Source organism: Anabrus simplex, chromosome 2, assembly GCF_040414725.1.
Source record: "Anabrus simplex isolate iqAnaSimp1 chromosome 2, ASM4041472v1, whole genome shotgun sequence".
Lineage (NCBI taxonomy): Eukaryota > Metazoa > Arthropoda > Insecta > Orthoptera > Tettigoniidae > Anabrus > Anabrus simplex.
This window is the reverse complement of record NC_090266.1, coordinates 201,511,571-201,533,945: the sequence shown is the minus strand read 5'-3', so window position 1 is coordinate 201,533,945 and position 22,375 is coordinate 201,511,571. Positions and strand designations below refer to the sequence as shown.

Here is a 22,375-nt window from a genome sequence, read left to right as displayed (position 1 = left end):
CTTGAGTTATAATACTGACCAGGAAAACTAGTAGAAAGAGCCAGCTGTACTTCAAGCTGGCTCAGTCAACTAGAAAAAGAAACTCAGGATAGTAAGGAATTTCAAGTTACCCAATTGCAACAGTCAAGTTTTAGGGAGGAAGGGGGTCTGAGATTGCTCTTGGTAAACTGTCAAAGTGTAGTAAATAAACAATTAAAATTCGCTACATTGATGGAATCTTATGAGACTGATGTGGTGATAGGAGTGGAATCGTGGTTGAAAGAAGGGGTGGGTAATAGAGAAGTATTTCCAGAAGGGTACACAGTCTATCGTAGAGACCGAGGAGATAAAAAGGGAGGGGGGGTGTTTATTCTGGTGAAGGAAACTTACTGTTCACATGAATGGTTTACCGATGAAAGGGATGAAATATTAGGGATAAAATTAGTTTGTGATAATATGAAGGAGGTGGGAATTATAGGAACATACAGGCCTGGAAGAGAGGAAAGAGACATGGAAATCTTTGAAAAAATAATAGATTATACTCGTAAAAACAATAATAATGATATGGTAATAATTGGGGGAGATCTAAATTTGCCTGAAGTTGAATGGAAAGGAGCTGCAAGTGAAGCCCATGAACAGAAACTGGCAAATAAGTTAATTTAGGAGGGAGGATTTACACAAGTAGTACAAGAACCGAATCGTCTCAATAACTTACTAGATGTATTCTTGGTTAAACCATGGGAAATTGTTGATAAAACTGAGGTAATTGAAGGAATAGGAGACCATAAGGCTGTAATAATGGATGTAGGACTCGTACCAAAAAGGCTTAATAAGAGGGTTACACAAGACAAGAAATTGTACAAAAAAACTAAAGTTGATGAATTTGGGACTTACCTTAAATCACAATTCAGTTGTTGGATAAGTGAAGGGAGTAACGTGGATACACTTTGGGCTAAATTTAAAGGAATTATTTGGGAAGGAGAGAAGAGATTTGTACCTGTTAAGAAGGGTAAAATGACCTCAGACCCTGTTTATTATACAACGGAAATAAGAAAATTAAAAAGAAAATGTAGAATAGTAAACAGGAAAATCAAAGAGGGTAGGGAGAGTAGAGAAACTAGAAAACAGCTAATGAGGGAACTGAATAGAGTGAAAAAGGAAGCAAAAGAGAATTATATGAATGGCATACTTCAAGAGGGTAATGACCACAAAGGGAAATGGAAAAAGCTGTATTCATATATCAGGAATCAAAAAGGAAAAGGAATCCAAATTCCTACAATGGTGGGAGAAGGGGGTGAACACTATTTAACAGATACTGAGAAAGCAAACCTATTTAAGTAGGGAATTTAGAGATTCAGTAGATGATTGTCAAGAGTTGGAAACCGAAACAGAAGATAGAGAGGGAGAGAGACAGAGGGAAACAAGAAGCTTCTCATTCACAAACGAAGATATTTTCAGAGAAATCCAACTGCTTCAGCAAGGAAAAGCAGCAGGAAGTGATCAAATTACTGGGGAGGTATTAAAGATAATGGGGTGGTACATAGTGCCTTATTTAAAATTTCTCTTTGACTATGTCATAAATAATAGTGTAATACCAAAGGAATGGAAGGAATCTATAATAATACCAATTTATAAAGGAAAGGGAGATAAAAGGAAACCAGAGAACTACAGACCAATCAGCCTGACCAGTATAGTTTGTAAAATTCTGGAGAGTTTAATATCGAAGTACATCAGAGGGATATGTGATGATAAAAATTGGTTCATGAGGAGCCAGTATGGATTTAGAAAGAAATTTTCTTGTGAGGCACAACTGGTGGGATTTCAGCAGGAGATATCAGATCAGTTGGATTCAGGAGGTCAGTTAGATTGCATAGCCATAGATCTTTCCAAAGCCTTTGATAGAGTGGAACATGGAATATTATTAAAGAAATTGGAGGGAATAGGATTGGACGTAAGGGTTACACGTTGGATAAAAGCATTTCTAAATTCAAGGGTTCAGAAAGTCAAAGTAGGAAATAATGTATCTCAGGAAGAGAAAGTTTGGAAAGGAATTGCACAGGGTAGTATAATCGGTCCGTTACTTTTCTTAATATACGCAAATGATTTAGGGAACAATATAACATCAAAAATAAGATTGTATGCAGATGACATAATTGTTTATAGAGAAATAAACAATATTGAGGATTGTTCAGAATTACAAAGGGACCTTGAAAGTATCCAACAATGGGTTGAAGAAAATAATATGAAGGTTAATGGAGGCAAATCAACTGTTACAACTTTTACAAACAGGAGCTTTAAAACTGAATTTGAATATACTTTGGATGAGGTAGTTATCCCAAAAGATGGCAAGTGCAAATACTTAGGTGTGAGATTTGAAAGTAATTTGCACTGGAAGGGTCATATTGATGACATTGTTGGGAAAGCATACAGATCATTACATGTCATAATGAGGCTACTTAAAGGATGCAACAAAGAATTAAAAGAAAAAAGTTACTTGAGTATGGTTCGTCCATTATTGGAATATGCAAACAGTGTTTGGGATCCTCACCAAGAATACCTAATAAAAGAAATAGATAGTGTGCAGAGGAAAGCAGCAAGATTTGTAACAGGGGATTTCAGGAGAAAGAGTAGTGTATCAGAAATGTTAAAGGAACTTGGGTGGGAAACTATAAGTAAGAGAAGGGAGAAAACTAGACTTATAGGATTATATAGAGCCTATACAGGAGAAGAAGCATGGGGAGATATCCGTGAGAGGCTTCAGTTGGAAAATAATTATATCGGCAGGACTGACCACAAATATAAAATTAGAAGGAATTTTAGCAGAAGCGATTGGGGTAAATTTTCATTCATTGGGAAGGGTGTGAAGGAGTGGAACAGTTTACCAGGGGTAGTGTTTGATCCTTTTCCAAAATCTGTACAGATATTCAAGAAGAGAATAAACAGCAACAGAGAAAATAAATGAAGTGTTAGAGGGCATTCGACCAGTGCAGGTTATTGTAAATAAAATTTAAAAATTGTGTGTGAATAAATTAATTCCATCCCCTGGTCTAAGGAGTTTGGACAGCCAAAGTAGGGGACTGCCTGTAGGGGTGAAGTACAGTGGGGACTTCGAGGGCCCTGGGACCGCTACGGTAGCTGTGAAGGCCCTTCAGGAACTCTGAAAAGTGGTGGCAAAAGGGGCTCTGGTTAAGACGCAGCAGGTCGTTATGCTACTTAGGATCCAGAACGGGTAAAAAAAAAAGTAAATAAATGCAATGTAAATATTAATGTTATACCAGTTGTATAGTATCATTTGAAGTAATTCCACATACTGTATATCAGTTGACTATATTTGTAAGTAGTACAGGAGATATTATAAGTAGAATTTTGTAAACAATATAAATTTATTAAGGATGAGCTGTGTGTTTAATAGAAAACATTGTTAGCGTAAATTGTATAATATTGTATTATAGGAAAAATTTTCTTCTCTTGTTAATTTAATATTTAGTGCTTGACAATAATGTATTTTAGTGTACCATTTGCCACCGAGGTAGACACCTCATTTGCAAATAAAGAGATTTTGATTTGATTTGATTTGAAAAGCCAAGTGAACATAGACGGAAAAGGGTTAGAGAATGTAGAACAGTTTACATATCTGGGTAGCATTATTAATGGAAGTAATGAACTCAACCCTGAAATTAATAACAGACTAAGTAAAGGTACAACATTTTATCATCAAGTCAGAGAGCTTTTATGGGATGACAAAGTACTCAAGAGAACAAAACTGATGCTTGTTTAAAGGGGCCTGACATCGAAGGTCATCAGCCCAAGAGAACGAAATTAACATTATATAAACAGTAGTGTTGGCTACTGAATTCATGACTCGAAGCAGTGTATCGATTCATTCAAGTGTCCGAGTGAATCAATTCACAGGAACAGCTAGCTCACGGCACACGATTCAGCTTACTCCCAGCGGACAGTGCTGAGTGGCGTACTCACTGGACATTGACGGGGAGCTGAGCTTCCGCTGCAGCGAGACAGTGAATCATGGCTCATCGAAAGAATCGTGAACGAGATCAGCTCAGTGAGACACAAGATACACACGGCTCCTTATCGGCTCACTGGACACTATATAATACAGATGTTGATTCCCATAGGGAATTTAAAATATTTGTCCCGAATGAGTAAATTTATAATACCAATATAATGGTCCGTTATTGGACGTTATAAATTTTCCAGCTAACTCATTCTTGGTTGCCTGCGTTTCACCCTCGTGTGCTAAGTTAGGCTCATCAATTGGGACTTAGCACACCACCCAAGACGCAAGGCTAGTGCATACCGTGGAGGCCACTGCATAGGCTACTTGAAGCCACCAGCAGTGCCAATGCACTATGAGAGCTATGTCTCATTTCCAAAAATTGATGCCTGCCTGGCCATCAGATAATTCAGATGTTGATTCCCATAGGGAATTTAAAATTTACTCATTCAGGACAAATATTTTAAATATTTTAAATGAGCCTAACTTAGCACATGAGGGCGAAACGCAGGCAACCAAGAATGAGTTAGCTGGAAAATTTATAATGTCCAATAACGGACCATTATATTGGTATCACTGGACACTGGCGGAGAGCCGAGCTTCCGCTGCAGCGAGACATAGAGTGAGCCATGGTACACCGAAAGAATCGTATGCTATAATGGACTCTCGAGCTCAGCTCATTTGAAAATAATACCCATTTGCATTCACTGTCCTCTTCTTACAGGGAGGTTTAAATAATAGATGGATTTATTTGCAGTGTTAAAAAGGTAGTCAAAACATAATTCTGAAGTAGCTAGTAAGTAGGCTATTAGGTTATACTATTTATTAGTTTAAAGAATCTTAGTATTATAACTTAGTTGACATGACTATGAATCATGCTCATGACCACTCAAAAGTACCTGTTTAATATTGGGAAGAACGGCTTAGAATTCTCTCAGTTCATATGTCACATCGTTGCACAAGACTTCAATCATATGTGGACACACGCAATAACTTAACCAACAGTATGTTGAATCAGAAAACCAGCGGGCTACTGTACATCTCGGGTAGCCTATACAAAATATGACTATTTAAAGATATCCTCAGCTGATAGAAAAATACATTTTAAAAAATGACTGAGCTACTTGTCGTGTGGTTAGTATTGCATAGCTATGCGCTTGCATTCGGGGGATGGCGGGTTCGAATCCCACCGTCGGCAGCCGTTAAGATGGTTTTCCGTAGTTTCCCCATTTTCACACCAGGAAATGCTGGGACTGTACCTTAATTCAGGCCATGGCTGCTACCTTCCTAATCCTAACCTTTCCCACCCTGCATCGCCGGAAACCTTCGATGTATTAGAGTGACTAGCATTTTTTTCTAAGAAAGTAGTTCATAGTATGAAAACCAGATGGCAGCTGCGAGCACTGAATGCTGTTGCTGCTGTCTTACCAGCACATACTACACAGATGCAGTAGGAGCGGTGACTAATGTGCCGTGAATCAGATCACTGTATCGATTCAGTAACGTGAACGGAATCAAATGAATCGATTCAGTAAAATGAATCGAATGTCCCATCACTAATAAACAGTATTTCATACCAATTGTAACATATGGACTAGAAACACTGGTAACTAATAAGAGACAAGATAGTAAGATCCCAGAAGTAGAAATTAAATTTTTAAGAACATCAGTTAAGAAGACAAGAAGAGATACAATTGAAAATATTAACTCAGAGAAGAGCTAAATACAGAACCGTTAGTACAGAACATACAGAAAGCAAGAGTGAGATGGTTCAGACATATAAAAAGAATGGGAAAGGAACAGGTAGCAAGAAGGGAATTGGAAAGTGAAGTTAAGGGAAAGATACCAGTTGGAAGACCAAGAAGAAAGTGGATGGATCAGATTTCGAAGGACATTAGAGAAGCTGGATTGGATGTGGCGGAAGTAATGGAGCAGGGAAAGTGGAAGGACAGAGAGGAGTGGAGGAGCTTGTTAACCACACCCGGGCGACTGGAGTGGGACATTGATGATGATGATGATGATGATAAGAAAGGGGATAAGTGAGTGTGAGGAAATTACCATGCGATTACCTTAATAAATGTAACATATGTATAAGGTGTTTGGAAAGATTTTAGCCTCTCAACTAGAACTGTGAGTGGAGAGAACTCTGGGAGACTACCAGGTGGGATTTAGGAAACACCATTCGAAACTGTATCGGATATTCTAGGACAAGTCCTGGAAACATTTTATGAGAATGACAAGCAGCTTCACTATTTGTGTGTCAATTTTAATTGGGCATATAATAGCTTAGGTAGAGGTAAGGTAAGTGAAAGTATGAAAGACTTTAGAATTCCACAGCAGCTGGGCAGACTGACTGAAATGACCATGCAAGTTACAGTATTTAAGGTGAGAATGGAACTAGAGATGCCTAGAGTTTTAGGTTAAGAAAGGTTTGAGACAAGGAGATGTGCTCTCTACACGGCATTTTTTTAGCTCTAGAAAATACATTTAAAAAAATATATTTATTCACGAAGCACAAGATACAGCTACACCGAGCAAATTTCACTTGCACTGTCAACAGACTATTTAACAAACGTAAACTTTCATAATAAAATATAACAAACATAACAAAATATAACAAGATCAGGTACACAGCCTACCAATAACAACTCTCCAAATCGAAAATCATGAGAATGTCCATGTTCATAGCCAAGTCGTCGTGGGTCAAGATGGTGGTATAACCCCTTCACATCAACTTATCTTTTAAGACACTATTTACACCCCTCTTGAATATGCTTTTATTTGCTGCTATATCAAGGGCTTGTCTCCTATTAATATTGTTAAAGAGAGTTGGGAGGCGAATTAGGAAAGATCGTTGAAGTATTGAGTGCTGAGTGTGGGGAATGTGGAGAAGATCTTTGGTTCTGGTGGAGTGGGAAGGAACACGGAGAGAGAAGAGTGAGACAAGATGTTCCGAGCGGTAATGCCCATTTAAGATCTCGTGGAGGAGACTCAGGTCAGCTACCTGTTGCCTGATGCGCAGCGGTGACACATACCTGCTGCACAGACAGATTTCTGAGCTTGGGATTTCTGTTCCTAACAATTGCAGCAAAGGGGGATACCAGGATACTGCTCTGTCTAACTGGTTAATATTGGAGGCGGAGGCTGTTGTCCAAATGGGAGAGTGGTAGTTTAAGAGAGGTTGAATGATTGTGAGGAAGAAGTGACAAGGAGCAGTGGGGTCAGAAATTTCTGTGAAGCGGTAGAGAATGCTTGTCGGCCCCATGGTGTAGGGGTAGCGTGCCTGACTCTTACCCGGAGGCCCCGGGTTCGATTCCCGGCCAGGTCAGGTATTTTTACCTAGACCTGAGGGCTGGTTCAAAATCCACTCAGCCTATGTGATTAGAATTGAGGAGCTATCTGACGGTAAGATAGCGACCTCGGTCTAGAAAGCCAAGAATAACGGCCGAGAGGATCCGTCGTGCTAACCACACGACATCTCGTAATCTGCATGCCTTCGGGCTGAGCAGCTGTCGGTTTGTCGACCAAGGCCCTGCAAGGGCTGTAGTGCCATGGGGGGGGGAGGGGGCGGTAGAGAATGCTTAGTAATTTCATAGCCTTGGTTGTATGTAGGTCTTAAATTGTAATTTTGTACTGAATATTACACCTAGGTCATGCTGTTGTGTAACTACAGTGATGGGCTTCATTAATATGTTCTGCAGAAACAATTAGCATTTCAGTCACCTAGGTTCAGCATGTGTCCTATTGCCTAGCATGCACTGGGTCCTCCATGGGCACTGATTGAACTTGTTCCATGCATGATGGCATCGACAAGTACACTATGAGATCAAAAGTATCCAGACAACCGGCTGAACACGACGTACAAGTTCGTGGCGCCCTCCATCGGTAATGCTGGAATTCAATATGGTGTTGGCCCACCCTGAGCCCTGATGACAGCTTCCACTCTCGCAGGCATACGATCAATCAGGAGCTGGAAGGTTGCTTGGGGAATGGCAGCTCATTCTTCACGGAGCGCTGCACTGAGGAGAAGTAACTATGTTGGTCAGTGAGGCCTGGCACGAAGTCGGCGCTCCAAGATATCCCAAAGGTGTTCTATACGATTCAGGTCGGGACTCTGTGCAGGCCAGTCCACGACAGGGATGTTATTGTCGTGTAACCACTTCGCCACAGGCCGTGCATTATGAACAGGTGCCCGATCGTGTTGAAAGATGCAATCGCCATCCCCGAAGTGCTCTTCAACAGTGGGAAGCAAGAAGGTGCTTAAAACATCAATGTAGGCCTGTGCAGTGATAGTGCCATGCAAAACAACAAGGGGTGCAAGCCCCCTCCATGAAAAGCACGACCACACCATAACACCACCACCTCCGAATTTTACTGCTGGCACCACACACGCTGGCAGATGACGTTCACCGGATATTCGCCATACCTACACCCTGCCATCGGATCACCACATTTGTACCGTGATTTATCACTCCCCACAATGTTTTTACACTGTTCAATCGTCCAGTGTTCACGCTCCTTACACCAAGCGAGGCATCGTTTGGCATTGACCTGCATGATGTGTGGCTTATGGACAGCCGCTCTACCATGAAATCCAAGTTTTCTCACCTCCCACCGAACTGTCATAGTACTTGGAGTGGATCCTGATGCAGTTTGGAATTCCTGTGTGATGGTCTGGATAGATGCCTGCCTATTACACTTTACGACCCTCTTCAACAGACGACGGTCTCTGTCAGTCAACAGACGAGGTCGGCCTGTACGCTTTCATGCTGTACGTGTCCCTTCATGTTTCCACTTCACTATCGCATCAGAAACAGTGGACCTAGGGATGTTTACGAGCGTGGAAATCTCGCGTACAGACTTCTGACACAAGTGACACCCAATCACCTGACCACGTTCGAAGTCCGTGAGTTCCGCAGAGTGCCCAATTCTGCTCTCTCACGATGTCTAATGACTACTGAGGTCTCTGCTAGGGAGTACCTGGCAGTAGATGGCAGCACAATGCACCGAAGATGAAAAACGTATGTTTTTGGGGGTGTCCGGATACTTTTGATCACATAGTGTATAAGGTGCGAATGGCGTCCTGGGGTATAGCCATCCATGCTGCATTCACCTGGTTCCATAGTTCATTTTTGGTGGTTGGCATTGGGTCACAGCGCCGCAGCTGTCACTTTACCATATCCCACACATTTTCGATTGGCGACAAGTCCGGTGATTGGGCGGGCCAGGGCAACAGTCTGACATCCTGTGACAAGAAGGCACGTGTTCCTGCAGCAACATGTGGTCGCAAATTGTCCTGCTGAATTATGGCGTCTGGGGTGTCGTATGTCGCAGTCAATGTGATGCCTCTCCCCCTGTCTTTGGCAAACCAAAATGTGGCCATCATTTTCAAACAAACTGAACCTGGATTCGTCCAAAAACACTATCTGTTGCCATTCCTGTCCCCAGTGATGTCGTTCCATACACCATTGCAGGCTAGCATGTTTATGCACATTAGTCAAGGGTAGACGGAGAAGTGGATGATGCGCGGTAACCCAGACCGTAACAAACAGTGACAGATTGTCTCTCCTGATAGTGTACGATGTGTTACACTGTTCCACTGTTGTTCCAGAGCTGAGGAGGATGCAGATCTGTCCTGCAATGCCATTCGGATGAGGTGTTGATCTTCTCAGGGGGTGGTTTGGGTGGTGCGACCAGACCCACCTCGTCGTGTTCTACGGCCTCCTGTGAACAATTACACACCCGTTGCACTGCCAACACACTTCGTCCCCCACCAGCAGCAATTTACCGGATGGATGCATCACGTTCTCTCATGCCAATAATACGCCCTCTTTCAAACTCACTCATTTGACGGTAGGATTCTCGCATACGTCTGCGAGGGATCCTGCACATCTGCTCAAGTCACACTGATCCATTACCTTCAGTTTATATCGACAATGAGAGCCGCAGCCACATTTTACCAGTCGGTGGTGGTGCACCGAGATATCGATGTGGACTTTGAAGCTGAGGGCCGACATGGTTCAAATGCTAATCATTTCTTCAAAACATGCTAATTCAAATGTCCTGTGAATACAAACTTCCTATCTCTAGTCTTTCAAGGTGTTCTGGTTTTTGTGAACATGAGTGTATTTAATAGACAAGTACAAGTGGAGGCATATGTGGATGATATAGCACTCAATGCAAGGAGCAGACGAGTACTAGAAGAGAGCTATAGCTTGTTATGAAGTAAAGCACAGGACTTAGGACTTCAGATGAACACAAGTGATAGCAAACACATGATGACAGGAGATGTAGGAGGAGCCAAAATAAGAGATTATGGAATAACTTTCAATGGAAAAAAATATGAGAGAGCTGAATAGCAACAGAAATTCAAGAAAGGATAACATGTGGAAACCAATCCTATTATGCTTTGCCGAATGTGTTTAAAAGGAGAAATGTCAACAGGAATAAAACAATCAAAATATATAAAATGATTCTGAGACCAAAGGTTACTTGCAGTTCGAAATGCTAGTGAAAGGATTTAAGTTGCAACACCTTTCCACGAATATAGCTATTTTCATCCAGATAGAGGGACATGATATGAAGCAAAATAAGCACAATTTGCTGCACTGTTTGCACCTCTTTTTCTTTTTCTATTTTTGAAAATATTTTTAAAATTTGTTTAATCGGAAGTCAACAATAGTCAATAAATATTCAAATAAAAATTTATGGAAACCAGCACTAATTCATATCCCAACAACAAGGCCAACCGCAAATGTGAAATTAAATTAAAATGTAAACAATGATTATGCAACAGTTTAACCCTTTCCCGCCCATATTAAAATGCATGTTTTCCCCAGAATTAAAGCAATTCTTTTCAGCCATCATTATGATAATGCAGACATTTATAAAAATGTATACTGTATAAAAACTAATGAACACAGAAATAGGATTCTTTCACCAAATGAAAATCAACAGTCCACACATATAGGAAATGGGTGCATTGTAGAGTTTAATTTATAACTTCAACTCCTCTTTGTTGGTGGAACAATAGAAAGCAATCGGATTTGCACAAACACAAGTTGCGTTGTTTACACATAAAAGCTGCACATTTCTTCCATATAAAGTCCTCTTTTTGTCAGCAGCACACTTCACACACGATTTTACCCTACCAGGAATTTTTACTATGGAATGGAATTGTTTTGGAGATGTGGTTGCGTCAGGAAGACTTCTTTTTCTTCTTACTCGTTTGCGGCAAGTGAAATTCCCAATCAGCTGTTTGACAAGTTGCGTCCTAAATTCTAGCTGTGTTGTTCCATGTCTACTGTTGCAGGGTCTATTACTTTGGTTAAATACAATAAATGAATTCACTATAGCAATGTTTATAATGAAATAGAAGATATACTTCCACCATTTCACGGATGGTCTGCCAACTTCGTAATATGAACATGCTTGATCACTTCGGTCAACTCCACTCATATTTTTCATGTAGTTGTGTACAATTTCTGGTGCTTACACATCAATTCTTTCATTGCCATGCCCCGTTTTTTTTTTTTTTTTTCAAGGTTAAAAAAACTGCAGAGTTACTGTTGATACTGAGGAAAGCAACGTCTCTTTTATCATGCCAGACTGTGGCAATGACATCTCCAGCTTGTATAAATTTAGAATCCCCTCTTTTCATCTTCAGGCTTTTGGTATTTTTGAGGGGTAAGGGCCAATCTTTTCAGTTAGTTCTCGCTGTTCCACAACCATAAGTCTTACTGTCATTCAATATTGACAGGAGTCTTGGTGAAGTGAAAAAGATATCAAAATATAGGTGATGATACTTTCCCCAGTATTTCCTACTCAATTCGAGAACAACTTGTTGACCTAGTAGCAAATCTTTATTCCTCTTTTGTTTCTTTCCGAGGTAGAAATCAATGTCTAAAGTATAATCTGATCTTGTTGCCAAAACCCAAGCTTTCATCCCCCATTTGGTAGGTTTAGACTTTATATACTGTTTTATACCTAACCTACCCTTGAAAGCAATCATAGCCTCATCAACACAAAGTTCCTTTTCTGGTTTATAGATTTCTCTGAATACTGCCACAAGGTTGAGAACTGGTCTCACTTTGTACAAATAATCCAAATTGTCCTATTCTTGTTCCTCTTCTGAAACCAAATGGTCTTTGAAGCGATTTTGCGGCATTGCCTGAACTACTAAAGGGCAAGACACAAGGTCGTCTGACCAATACATGTGTGTGTCACGAAGCTGAACAATACCCATATAGATTAATATTCCAAAATATGCACTTATTTCTTCAATAGAAGTATCCCTCCATTTCGTATCAACTATACCTTTCTTACGCTGCAAGTAAGCAGCATGCTCATTCGTTTCCCGGGCAATTAAATCGAAAATGTTTTCATCAAATATAAGGGAGAATTACTCTAATGCTGTACTACCCACAGGAAGAGAATGGCAAGGTCCTACCTCTTCAGTAAAGTCCGCCCGTTCAACGTAAGACAATGTATTTGTCCAGTGAAAGTTAGGCCTACAATTTATGTCATCACGCATGTGTACGTCGTCATTTCGTGAAATATTGTCACTTTCATTTTCACTTTCCACTTCACTGAGTTCACTTAAGCCACTACTAACAGTTTCACAGTCAGAATTATCGTTCACCAAACGTTCAATGTCGTTATCGCATAAAATATTTTCATGCGAATTAACCGTAGACATGTTTGTTTACAATATGTCACTGCCTTCTGTATTTCATGTTCTAATACGCCTGCTAAGGTTTTAAAAGAAGAAAACTAATATCTTTGGTCTCTAGGAAGTGCGCATGCTAGTAACAGTAAGTTATATTTGTCTATCAGCCGATAGATGGCTCATACAAGGGACTAGAAGTACAAGTACGCTTTACTACGCTATGGGCGGGAGGCCATAAGCTTTCGCGCTACGCATTACTATGCTATGTGCGGGAGAGGGTTAAACTAAGTTCAGTTAGTACTGGCATGAATATGAATTTAATGGTTGCACCTAACGACTCTCTTCTTGGCCAAGTTAGTGTTTTACCAGCCAGACCAGAACGTATTTTTTACAACATAAAATCATGTTAAAGGTTAAGGAGAAGTTGCATACAGTTTCACAAGAATTCAAAATGTAATTTCACTGTGCCGTATCGAAGTAAATATTGCAATCAATGACAAGCATCAAAGAAAGAGAATAAACCACCATATCCAGTAGAGCAAACATGTAAAAAATATCAAACTTCACAAGTCAAAACCTAAGCAAAGTACTCTGATATACGCCTTCGCTTCAGGATCTGAAAAGCAGGGGTCATTGCATGAGTTTGGTGCAAATTTTGCCATGGCATTAGTCCAGTCAGGAATTCCAGTCCACAAGGTAAACAATCCTGCATTCAAATCATTCCTTGAGAAGTACACACAAAGGTCAATACCGGATGAGAGCACTCTGAGGAACAAATTACATACAGTCAATTTATGAGAATGTATCTGAGAAAATAAGTGAGATTCATTTTTGATTAAATTACTGATTATCTGGTGAATGGGTGAAACCTATGCTATTTAAAGTGTACCAACTTGAAAAGATCAATATTGCAGTCATTCAATGACTCGTGTATGAACCTGTGGCCAGCGGGCATAAAATCCGAAAAAGTCAGGATTGTAGTGACTGATCACTAGGGCCTGGATATTTTAAAAATGCATATGCACATATGCAAATGCATTTTTTGAACCTTCGTGCATATTTTGAACCTTGGTGTATATACAGGTATATTTTTCTCTTATGTGTGATCGATTCTCTAAGATTTCTGAAGGAAATAAAAAATCTAATGAACTCTATATGTTGTACATCCCTTGACAACACGAGAAGCCTTCGCCTGATCAAGGAAAGGGCTTTTAGTGTTGCAATACAAGCAGGTAGACAGATAATGACCCATTTCACAACAGCTATTTCCTCCTTTCTGACAATCCTTTCTCCTTACAGTAGCCTCCCACGGTTTGCTTTAACAAGTGCGTTCATCTGTTAACTTGCTGGTCATCTATTGCAGTGTTTTATCAGAATAAGCTGCAAAAATGCCTAAAGATGAGGGCTTTAGGTCTTTTTTAAGTAAACAGTGGATATCGGACAATAGTGACTATACAGCTGTTGGCATGGGCGCCCGCAAGGGGGGCACTTGCCCCCCCCCCCACTCCCTAGAATTACAAAAAGGTGATGTTCAATTGTTTAATGTCATACCAGATTATTTCATAAAATGAACTTACTGACAGTCGTCTAGCATCTGTTATAACCGTAAATTTCTGTAAACAATTTAATGTTGCTGATGTTATATTGGATTTTATATTCAAGAAAATTGTTAATGTGCCCCCTCCCCGGAAGAGATCCTGCGGGCATCCATGGCTGACGGTAATGTACTATACTGTAAAGTGTGCAACAAGAGTGCAAAATGTGATAAAAAAATTCAAACTGAACATAATTCGGAAAGCACTTTACATCTGAGATCAAAAGAGCAATGTAAGAATATGCAACAGCTACTTTTAACCGACGTGAAAATACGGGTGAAGTTAGTACATTTTCCACTGATATTTGTAAAGCTTTTGTATGCAGCAACATTCCACTGCATAAACTCAATAATCCACATCTACGCTCGTTTCTTGAAAAGTATTATGCTAATCAAAGGATACCAAATGAATCTACCCTTAAGAAGAACTATTTACTTTCACGGCACGCTTCTGTCGTCTTTCGATACAATCTGACATAGGAGGGAACTGTGTCTGGATATCGGTACATGAAACAACCGATTCATGTGGCCTAGTGAATCAGAGAGCGATTGTTACAAAGTGCACCTTTTAGTCACAGATACAGCTTCGAATATGTTGAATATTTGAGTATTTTTTCCAAATCTCATCCATGTCACATGTTTAGCCCATGGATTGCATCGTATTGCAGAAGAGATACATACCTTTGTTCCATCTGTCAACAACTTAATTTCAGGTTGGGAAAAAACTGTTCCTAAAAGCACCAGCTCGTGTACAGTTGTACAAAACTCATCTGTTCAGGTTTCTCTTCCGCCGGAACCTGTTCTCACAAGATGGGGACCTTTGTTATCCACAGTATCGTTCTACCAGGAGAACTTTAATGAAGTGAAAGATACAGTTAAAGGTATTGATGATAGTCATACTCCGTGTATTCATGAAGCAAAGTGCGCATTTGAATCTGAAACTGTATATAAAGATATCAGTTTCATCCATGTGCATTATTCGTCACTTTTAAAGGCGATTAAGGGCCTAAAAAGTCATGGTGCACTCCTACACAAATCCCTTCAGTTAATTCATAACACCATTTGTTCTTTAAATGGTGTCTCTGGTGAAACTAGAGAAAAAGTTAAAAGGAAAGTCAGTGCGGTGTAGGACACAAACCCAGGACTGAAGAAGATTCAATCCATAAGCAACTACATAAGTGGAATCAGGCAGTCTTTGCCATAAGAATGTTCTGAGCAGTCAGTGCCAGTGTACAAGTATTGCCCAGTTACGTCCGTCGACGTAGAACGATCATTTTCAGCGTATAAATCAATTCTGTCCAACAACAGAAAGTCACTGACCCCTGAAAACGTTGAAAAACTCTTGATAGCCTACTGCTATGCATCATTTTGCAAGGAATTAAACATGTTTGTCAGTTCAACACCGAGTTAAAATGAAATAATACGTCTGGTAAGTATATTTTGTTTTATTTTCTGTTTTATTTTTGTGCATATTTTCAACATTTGTGGTGCATATGTGCATGCATATTTTTGGAGTTTTTAGTGCATATGTATCCGGGCCCTACTAATCACGCATGCTACATGCTTTTGGCTTTTCAATAACTGAAGGGCATGTGCTCCGATCTCAGCCATGTGATATGTATTGTACAAGGACTACAACATGTTTGTAAAAGTATCAGGGAGAATTACAGCAGAATTACAGACTTCATTGCTGCTCTGAAGAAGATTCTCGTAAATGCTCTCAGTTGTCAAGTTTTGTACCAAGAAGTGACTGGGCTCCACCTTCCGTAACTTTCTATCAACAGAAGATGGGGTATTTGGATGCGATGCCCAGGTTTATGTACAAAATCTTTGATAAAATCGAATGCTTCATATGTATTCTAGATTCAACAGATGCAGCAGGCATCAAGCAGGTCCAACTATTACTCAACAACACAGACCTAGATTCGGAACATTTTGTAGTGCATGGTTACAAGTATTTGCCTCATGTGATTCAGAGTTTGGAAGAACAAGGTATGGAGAAGGAGGAACAGTGGAAGAAGTTGGTGACTGTTAGGGACAACCTTGATGGATTTCCTAAAGACATATTCAAATTAAATTTGAAGAACAATCCACATGTGGAAACCTATGCAACTCTGACTGAACTCCCTTTATGGGTGGTGAAAGATATGCTCCATTGGTTTCTGTAGATTTCGAGCGGAGTTTCTCTGTATATAAGGATCTACTGAGCTCAAAGTGCCAGCGACTTACTGTCAAAAACCTTGAATTATTGTGTGTAATCCAATATAACACGTTTGTTAATTATTAGAACCGAGTAAATGGGATAAAGAAAGTTCATATAAAATTATTTCATCAACACCTTTTCACCTTTTTTGCACCTTTTTGTATGTATTTTCAGAACCCTCACCCCCCTCCACTTTTCTGACCATACTTTCCACCTTAAAATTATTTTCTTAGTGATAACCATCAGGGAGGAAGACTGACTGCTTAGATGTCAAAGAAAGATCCTAAGGAAGATATCTGAGCAGTGAGAGAGGGGGATGGTTGGAAAATTAGAACAAATGCAGAGGTGTAAAAATTGTTTGGAGAACAAAATATTTTAGTGAAAATCAAGAAAGAAATAATAAGATGGGCTGGGCATGTTCAGAGAATGCCAGATTGTAAGGCTCTGAAAAAAGTATTTACTGGGAAACCTGGTGGGAAAAGGAGAAGGATCAGACCTAGAAAAAGACGGCTCAATGATGTGGAAAAAGATCTCCAGAAAGTAGGTATCAAATAATAATGTTATTTGTTTTACGTTCCACTAATTACTTTTATGGTTTTTGGAGATGCCAAGGTGCCGGAATTTTGTCCCGCAGGAGTTCTTTTGCATGCCAGTAAATTTACTGACACGAGGCTGACATATATGAGCACTTTTAAATACCACTGGACTGAGCCAGGATCAAACCTACCAAGTTGGGGTCAGAAGGCCAGTACGTCAACCGTCTGAGCTGCTCAGCCCGGCAGAATGTAGGTATCAAAGGCTGGAGTGAGTGAATGAGTCCCTTTCCACAAGATTATGCATTATGAAGGTTTCACAAACCAAGCCTGCAAGTTCACTAACATAAACAGAAGGCAGCAGAGTTTAGATTAACATTATCACAGCTTCAAGGCTTGAAAGCTGGTTAAATCTAATACCAATTCTGTTGCAAGGGTTTCCAGATGCTAAAGGAAAGGAAAATCATTACATATACCACGTTAGTTTACGTAGGTAATTGCAAATATGAAAAGTGTGAAAGTGGATTTCTGCCTGAATGTGCGATCCATAGTTCGAGTATCTTTTGAAAACATTTATTTCTTATTTTTTGCTAGTGGCTTTACGTCACACCCATAAAGATAGGTCTTAATAGCGACGATGGGATAGGAAAGGCCTAGGAGAAGGAAGTGGCCGTGGCCTTAATTAAAGTACAGCCCCAGCATTTGCCTGGTGTGAAAATGGGAAACCATGGAAAACCATCATTAGGGCTGCCGACAGTTGGATTCGAACCCACCATCTCCTGGATGCAAGCTCAGAGCAGCGCGCCTCTAACCGCACGGCCAACTCGCCCGGTCATTAATCTTAGATGTCATATCTGCGAAGAAAGCTAATTGTAGTTAACACAATATACTATCAAGTTCCTCATAATACTGTTTGCAAGATGATTTACGATATTCTCTGATTTTATCAAGAAGGCTGCAAAATAATTTTGTGTTTTCTCCAGGCTACGTCTAAGTAAAGAGAGATATTATCATGTTCAGTATCTTATATGATGTTAAATTTCTTAGAACTACATCTCTATCATAAGGATATATGAAAACTTACTTCTTTCTATTTTGCTCTATCTCGAAACTGCTCGATATTTACTGGATCAGCATCAATTTCACTGTTTAGCCACAGTACAAAAATAACAGTGCCACATGATCAGCTATTACCCTGAGTGGGTGGTAACGAGATCAAGCTAAACTATCAAAATAAGTAGCTCTACCTAGTCCTGAATGGTGTTACAAACCATTCATTTTCAACAAAGTATCGAAGAGAACAGAGGAATGTGAGTTAATAATGAATTTGAAATTACATAATACATCCACAGGGAATTAATACTGGTAATCTATCTACTTTGCATGAAGGATGATGATGATGATGATGATGATGATGATGATGATGATGATGATGATGATAATACTTACTTTACAAGTTTTCTCCTGTTATGCTTAGTATTAAGAGTCATCACAAAATCAACTGCTGCACTATCTATCATTTCTCTATTGATGCAGTTTGGCAATGCTGTTAGGAAGGACTCCAATAGTATCTTATTACTTGCACTCCCAACAGGCTCAGACTCCTCGACTTCTGCAAACACAAGAGTGTAGTTAACACTGACTTAACTGCATATGATCTCATGAGACAGAACAAGACAATGGAAGAAGTGCAATTTTGAAAATCTATTATTTCTAAATTACTTACACAATAACTCCTTCCTGGCATATAAAATTAAAATAATGAGAGCATAAAAAGCAAGAAGGTGGAAGACTGCATAAAGATTAACACAAAATACCTAGTAGTGTTGAACCTCCATCAAGGTGCTGTCACTGCTACCAGTGTCATGGCAAAGTGGTTAGAGCCCAAGGGGTCCCGGGTTCTATTTCTGGATGGGTAGGGGATTTTAACTTTCTGTAGTTAAAACCCCTAACTTGGGGGCTGAGTATTTGTGCCATTTTCGTCATTAGAATTCATCTCAGGTAGGGCCCCATCCTCACAGACATGCAGGTCGCCTAAAGGGCATCAACTCGAACGACCTGAACCAGGTCCCTTCAGAGGCACAGGCCATTATTATCATTATCAGTAGCAAGCGTTATCATCTAAATGGCCGACAATGCCTTTCAGGGTTCAGTCAGTAAATCTTATTCCTAAAATTAAAAATTACTTCTTATCTCGCCTCTTTTCAAGGTCTATCTCTACAGATGAAGTCATACATAACTTGGAACACATCACATGAAGAATGCTTTCAATGGCTGTTGCTCACGTCTGCATGTTTTACCTTCTAATTACCATGCAAGTGTCCCCCGCGTGGTGGTAAGCAAGCAACAAAATACTGGCAACCAGACGATCCCCGAGGTATCCTGGTAAATAGCACATCACACATCAGAAGAGGAATGAGTTGACAAATGGTCCATCCGAGGACTATCCCTCTAGAAAGCTAGGGCAATGTGTAAGAGTTTGTCAGTTAAATATTGAAGGCATTAGTAGAACAAAATGCCAAGTGCTGCATAAGATCTTAGTTGACAACAAAATTGAATTAGTTGAATTCTAGGAAACCTATGCAGCAAACGAAACCCAACTTAGTCCAAGAGAAAAAAATACCTGGATATGACTTACTGGGTGCTACCTATGATAATGTTTATGGTGGGGCAAAATATGTCAAGCAAAATATAAAAAACGCACACCTTATTTCTATAAGCTGTTGATGGTATTCATGAAGTTGTCACAAGAGCAGGCAAAATGACTGTAGTTAATATTTATAAGCTTCCAGGCATCAATTGGCCTTCTAAAGTGCTTAATACTCACAATCACCCTACAACATATCTGGGAGACTTGAATAGCCATTATGAACTGTGGAAATACAGGCACAATAATGAAAATGGATACGCTTTGGTGGACTGGGCTAAAGAACATGATATTTATCTTATCTTGGATGCTAAGGATTGGGGCACATTCAGATCTGGTGCCTGGAAAATGGATCACTATCCTGATCTTTGCTTTGTCTCATCTGTAGTAGAAATCAACCACTTCCAGTATCAAAAGAAGTCCTTGGAGACTTCCCACACAGTCAACACTGCCCCATTTTTTTTTAAATTTGGGACGAGTATTCCTTTAATAAGAGCATTTCCTAGGCTCAGATGGAATCTTCAAAGGGCCAATTATGATACCTTCTCAGAAAATATGGATAAATGTGTAGGATGGATCCCACCAGCAAGTTCAAACTACAAGCAGTTTGTCAAAGCTGTAATTAGTACAGGAAAGAAGTGTATTCCAAGAGGATTCTATAAGATATATATTCCTGGCTGGACAGAAGAATGTGAAAATCTACACAAAGAATTCTGTGAAAGTAACAATCATGAAATAGCAGATAAGTTGCTGAGTAACAGCCACACATTTAGACATATACAGTGGACTGAGACCATTGAATCCCTGGATTTCCATACATCAAGTAGGAAACCTCTGTCTTTGCTCAGAAAATTAGGAGGTGGCATCCCACGAGATCACACATGATGCTGTTACTCCAAACCAAGTTACAGCCAACATCGTGACCACTTCCAGAACTCCACAAATCCGAACATATAGTATTGTGGCTAAGAAGAAATTAAAGTCACTCAAAACAGCTTGCAAAGCTGAAACTGAAAATTCCCTACCATTCAGCACTGAAGAAGTAAGCCATGAAAGATATGAAACCAGGGAATCCCCGGACTTTGATGGCATTAATGCAGAATTCCTTTTGCACTGTGGCAAGTATGTGAAAAAGTGGCTGGCCGAGTTTTTCACAAATATTCTGGAAACGGGAAACATACCACATGAAATGAAACGAGCAAAAGTGATAGCTTTACTGAAACCAGGTAAACCAAATGACAAGCCTGAAAGTTATTGACCCACAGCTTTACTTAGAATGTTATATAAACTCCTGAAAAGAATGATATACAAAAGAATATGTCACAAGATCTTTGAAAATATACCGGTCAAACAGACAGGATTCAAATCTAATCGCAGCTACAGGTTAAATCCTCTCCCTAACAACCTTCATAGAAGATGGCTTCCAGAATCAGAAGAAGTCATCAGTCGTATTCATTGATCTGACAGCTGCATATGATAGTGTCTGGAGGCAAGGTGTCAGATTGAAACTTCTACAAGTCATTCCAAGCCTAAAAATTGGCAATCTCATCAATGAAATGCTCAGTAACCATTGTTTCCAAGTACTAATGGGCAACTAGATGAGTTCACAGATGAATCTAAACAACAGATTGCTGCAAGGATCTGTCCTGGCCCCTCTTCTGTTCAGTTTGTACCACAACAAGAAAGTTTGGGTATGCTGACAACTGGGCACTTGCAATGCGGCATAGAGATCTTGAAGCTACCAAGTCCGTATTGACCAATGATTTAACAATTATTGGTGAATATTTCTGCAAATGGAAGTTGCAACCAAATATCGCTACAACAGAAGTCTCAACATTTTACCTAGTCAACAAGTTGGGCAACAAAGAGCTCACTGTCTACTTTGAAGGAAGGCTACTCAGACACAATACAAACCCAAAATATCTAGGGGTCACACTTGATAGAACACTCAGTTACAAACAACACCTCTTAAGAACAGTTGCCAAAATAAAAACTCGAAATAACATTCTCCAGAAACTCTGTGGCACATCATTGACACTCAGTACTTCAGCTCTGGAGTTGGTTCACCCTGTTGTGGAATAATGCTCTCCAGCTTGGTTGAATAGCACAAGACTTGTTGACATACAGCTCAACCATACCATGCGTCTTATAACTGGCACAATGAGACCTACACCTACTTTCTGGCTACCCATACTTAACCACATACCACCTTCTTCTATGCAGCTGGAGAGCACTTGCACGGGAGTACAAAAAAACTATTGGAAAACTCCTCACTTCCCTGCTCACAGAGTCATCCCAACCATAAGTAAAGGAAGGCTTTGCTCTCGTCACCCACCGCTGGAAACTGTAAGGATGTTAATTGACAAAGGGTTTAATATTAATGACTGCTGGAGACAGGCATGTCAGATTAACGCTGCAATGGAACAACTTAGGATGCCATGCATAACATCCAAGCCACCTGGCTTTGAAGTGCCATGCAAGATCTGGTCAGTTCTTAACCAAATATCAACCAACACTGGCAGGTGTGCCAATTCTCTCCATAAGTGGAAGAACATAACTTCTCCAAGTTGTGACTGTGGCGCTGAAAAGCTGACTGTTCATCATATAGTTCAAGAATGCCCCTGGCGATCCAACAGATTTCCTAGTTATGATGGAGGGATCAATAGACTACATTCTTGGCCTGGATATTAGTTTGTACTTTTATTATGAGATAATTGTAAATATTAATTTTTTAGT

The 22,375-nt window shown here is 39.9% G+C and overlaps 1 protein-coding gene across 2 annotated transcripts in view; it reads right to left on the bottom strand.

The window, feature by feature from the left end:
- Positions 1–22,375, bottom strand: part of LOC136864008 (regulator of nonsense transcripts 2) — a 514,509-nt gene that overhangs the window by 259,810 nt on the left and 232,324 nt on the right. For both annotated transcript variants that reach the window (XM_067140503.2, XM_067140504.2), the window contains exon 10: positions 18,442–18,604. In XM_067140503.2, the coding sequence (XP_066996604.2) occupies positions 18,442–18,604 (163 nt within the window). The remainder of the gene's footprint in view (positions 1–18,441; positions 18,605–22,375) is intronic.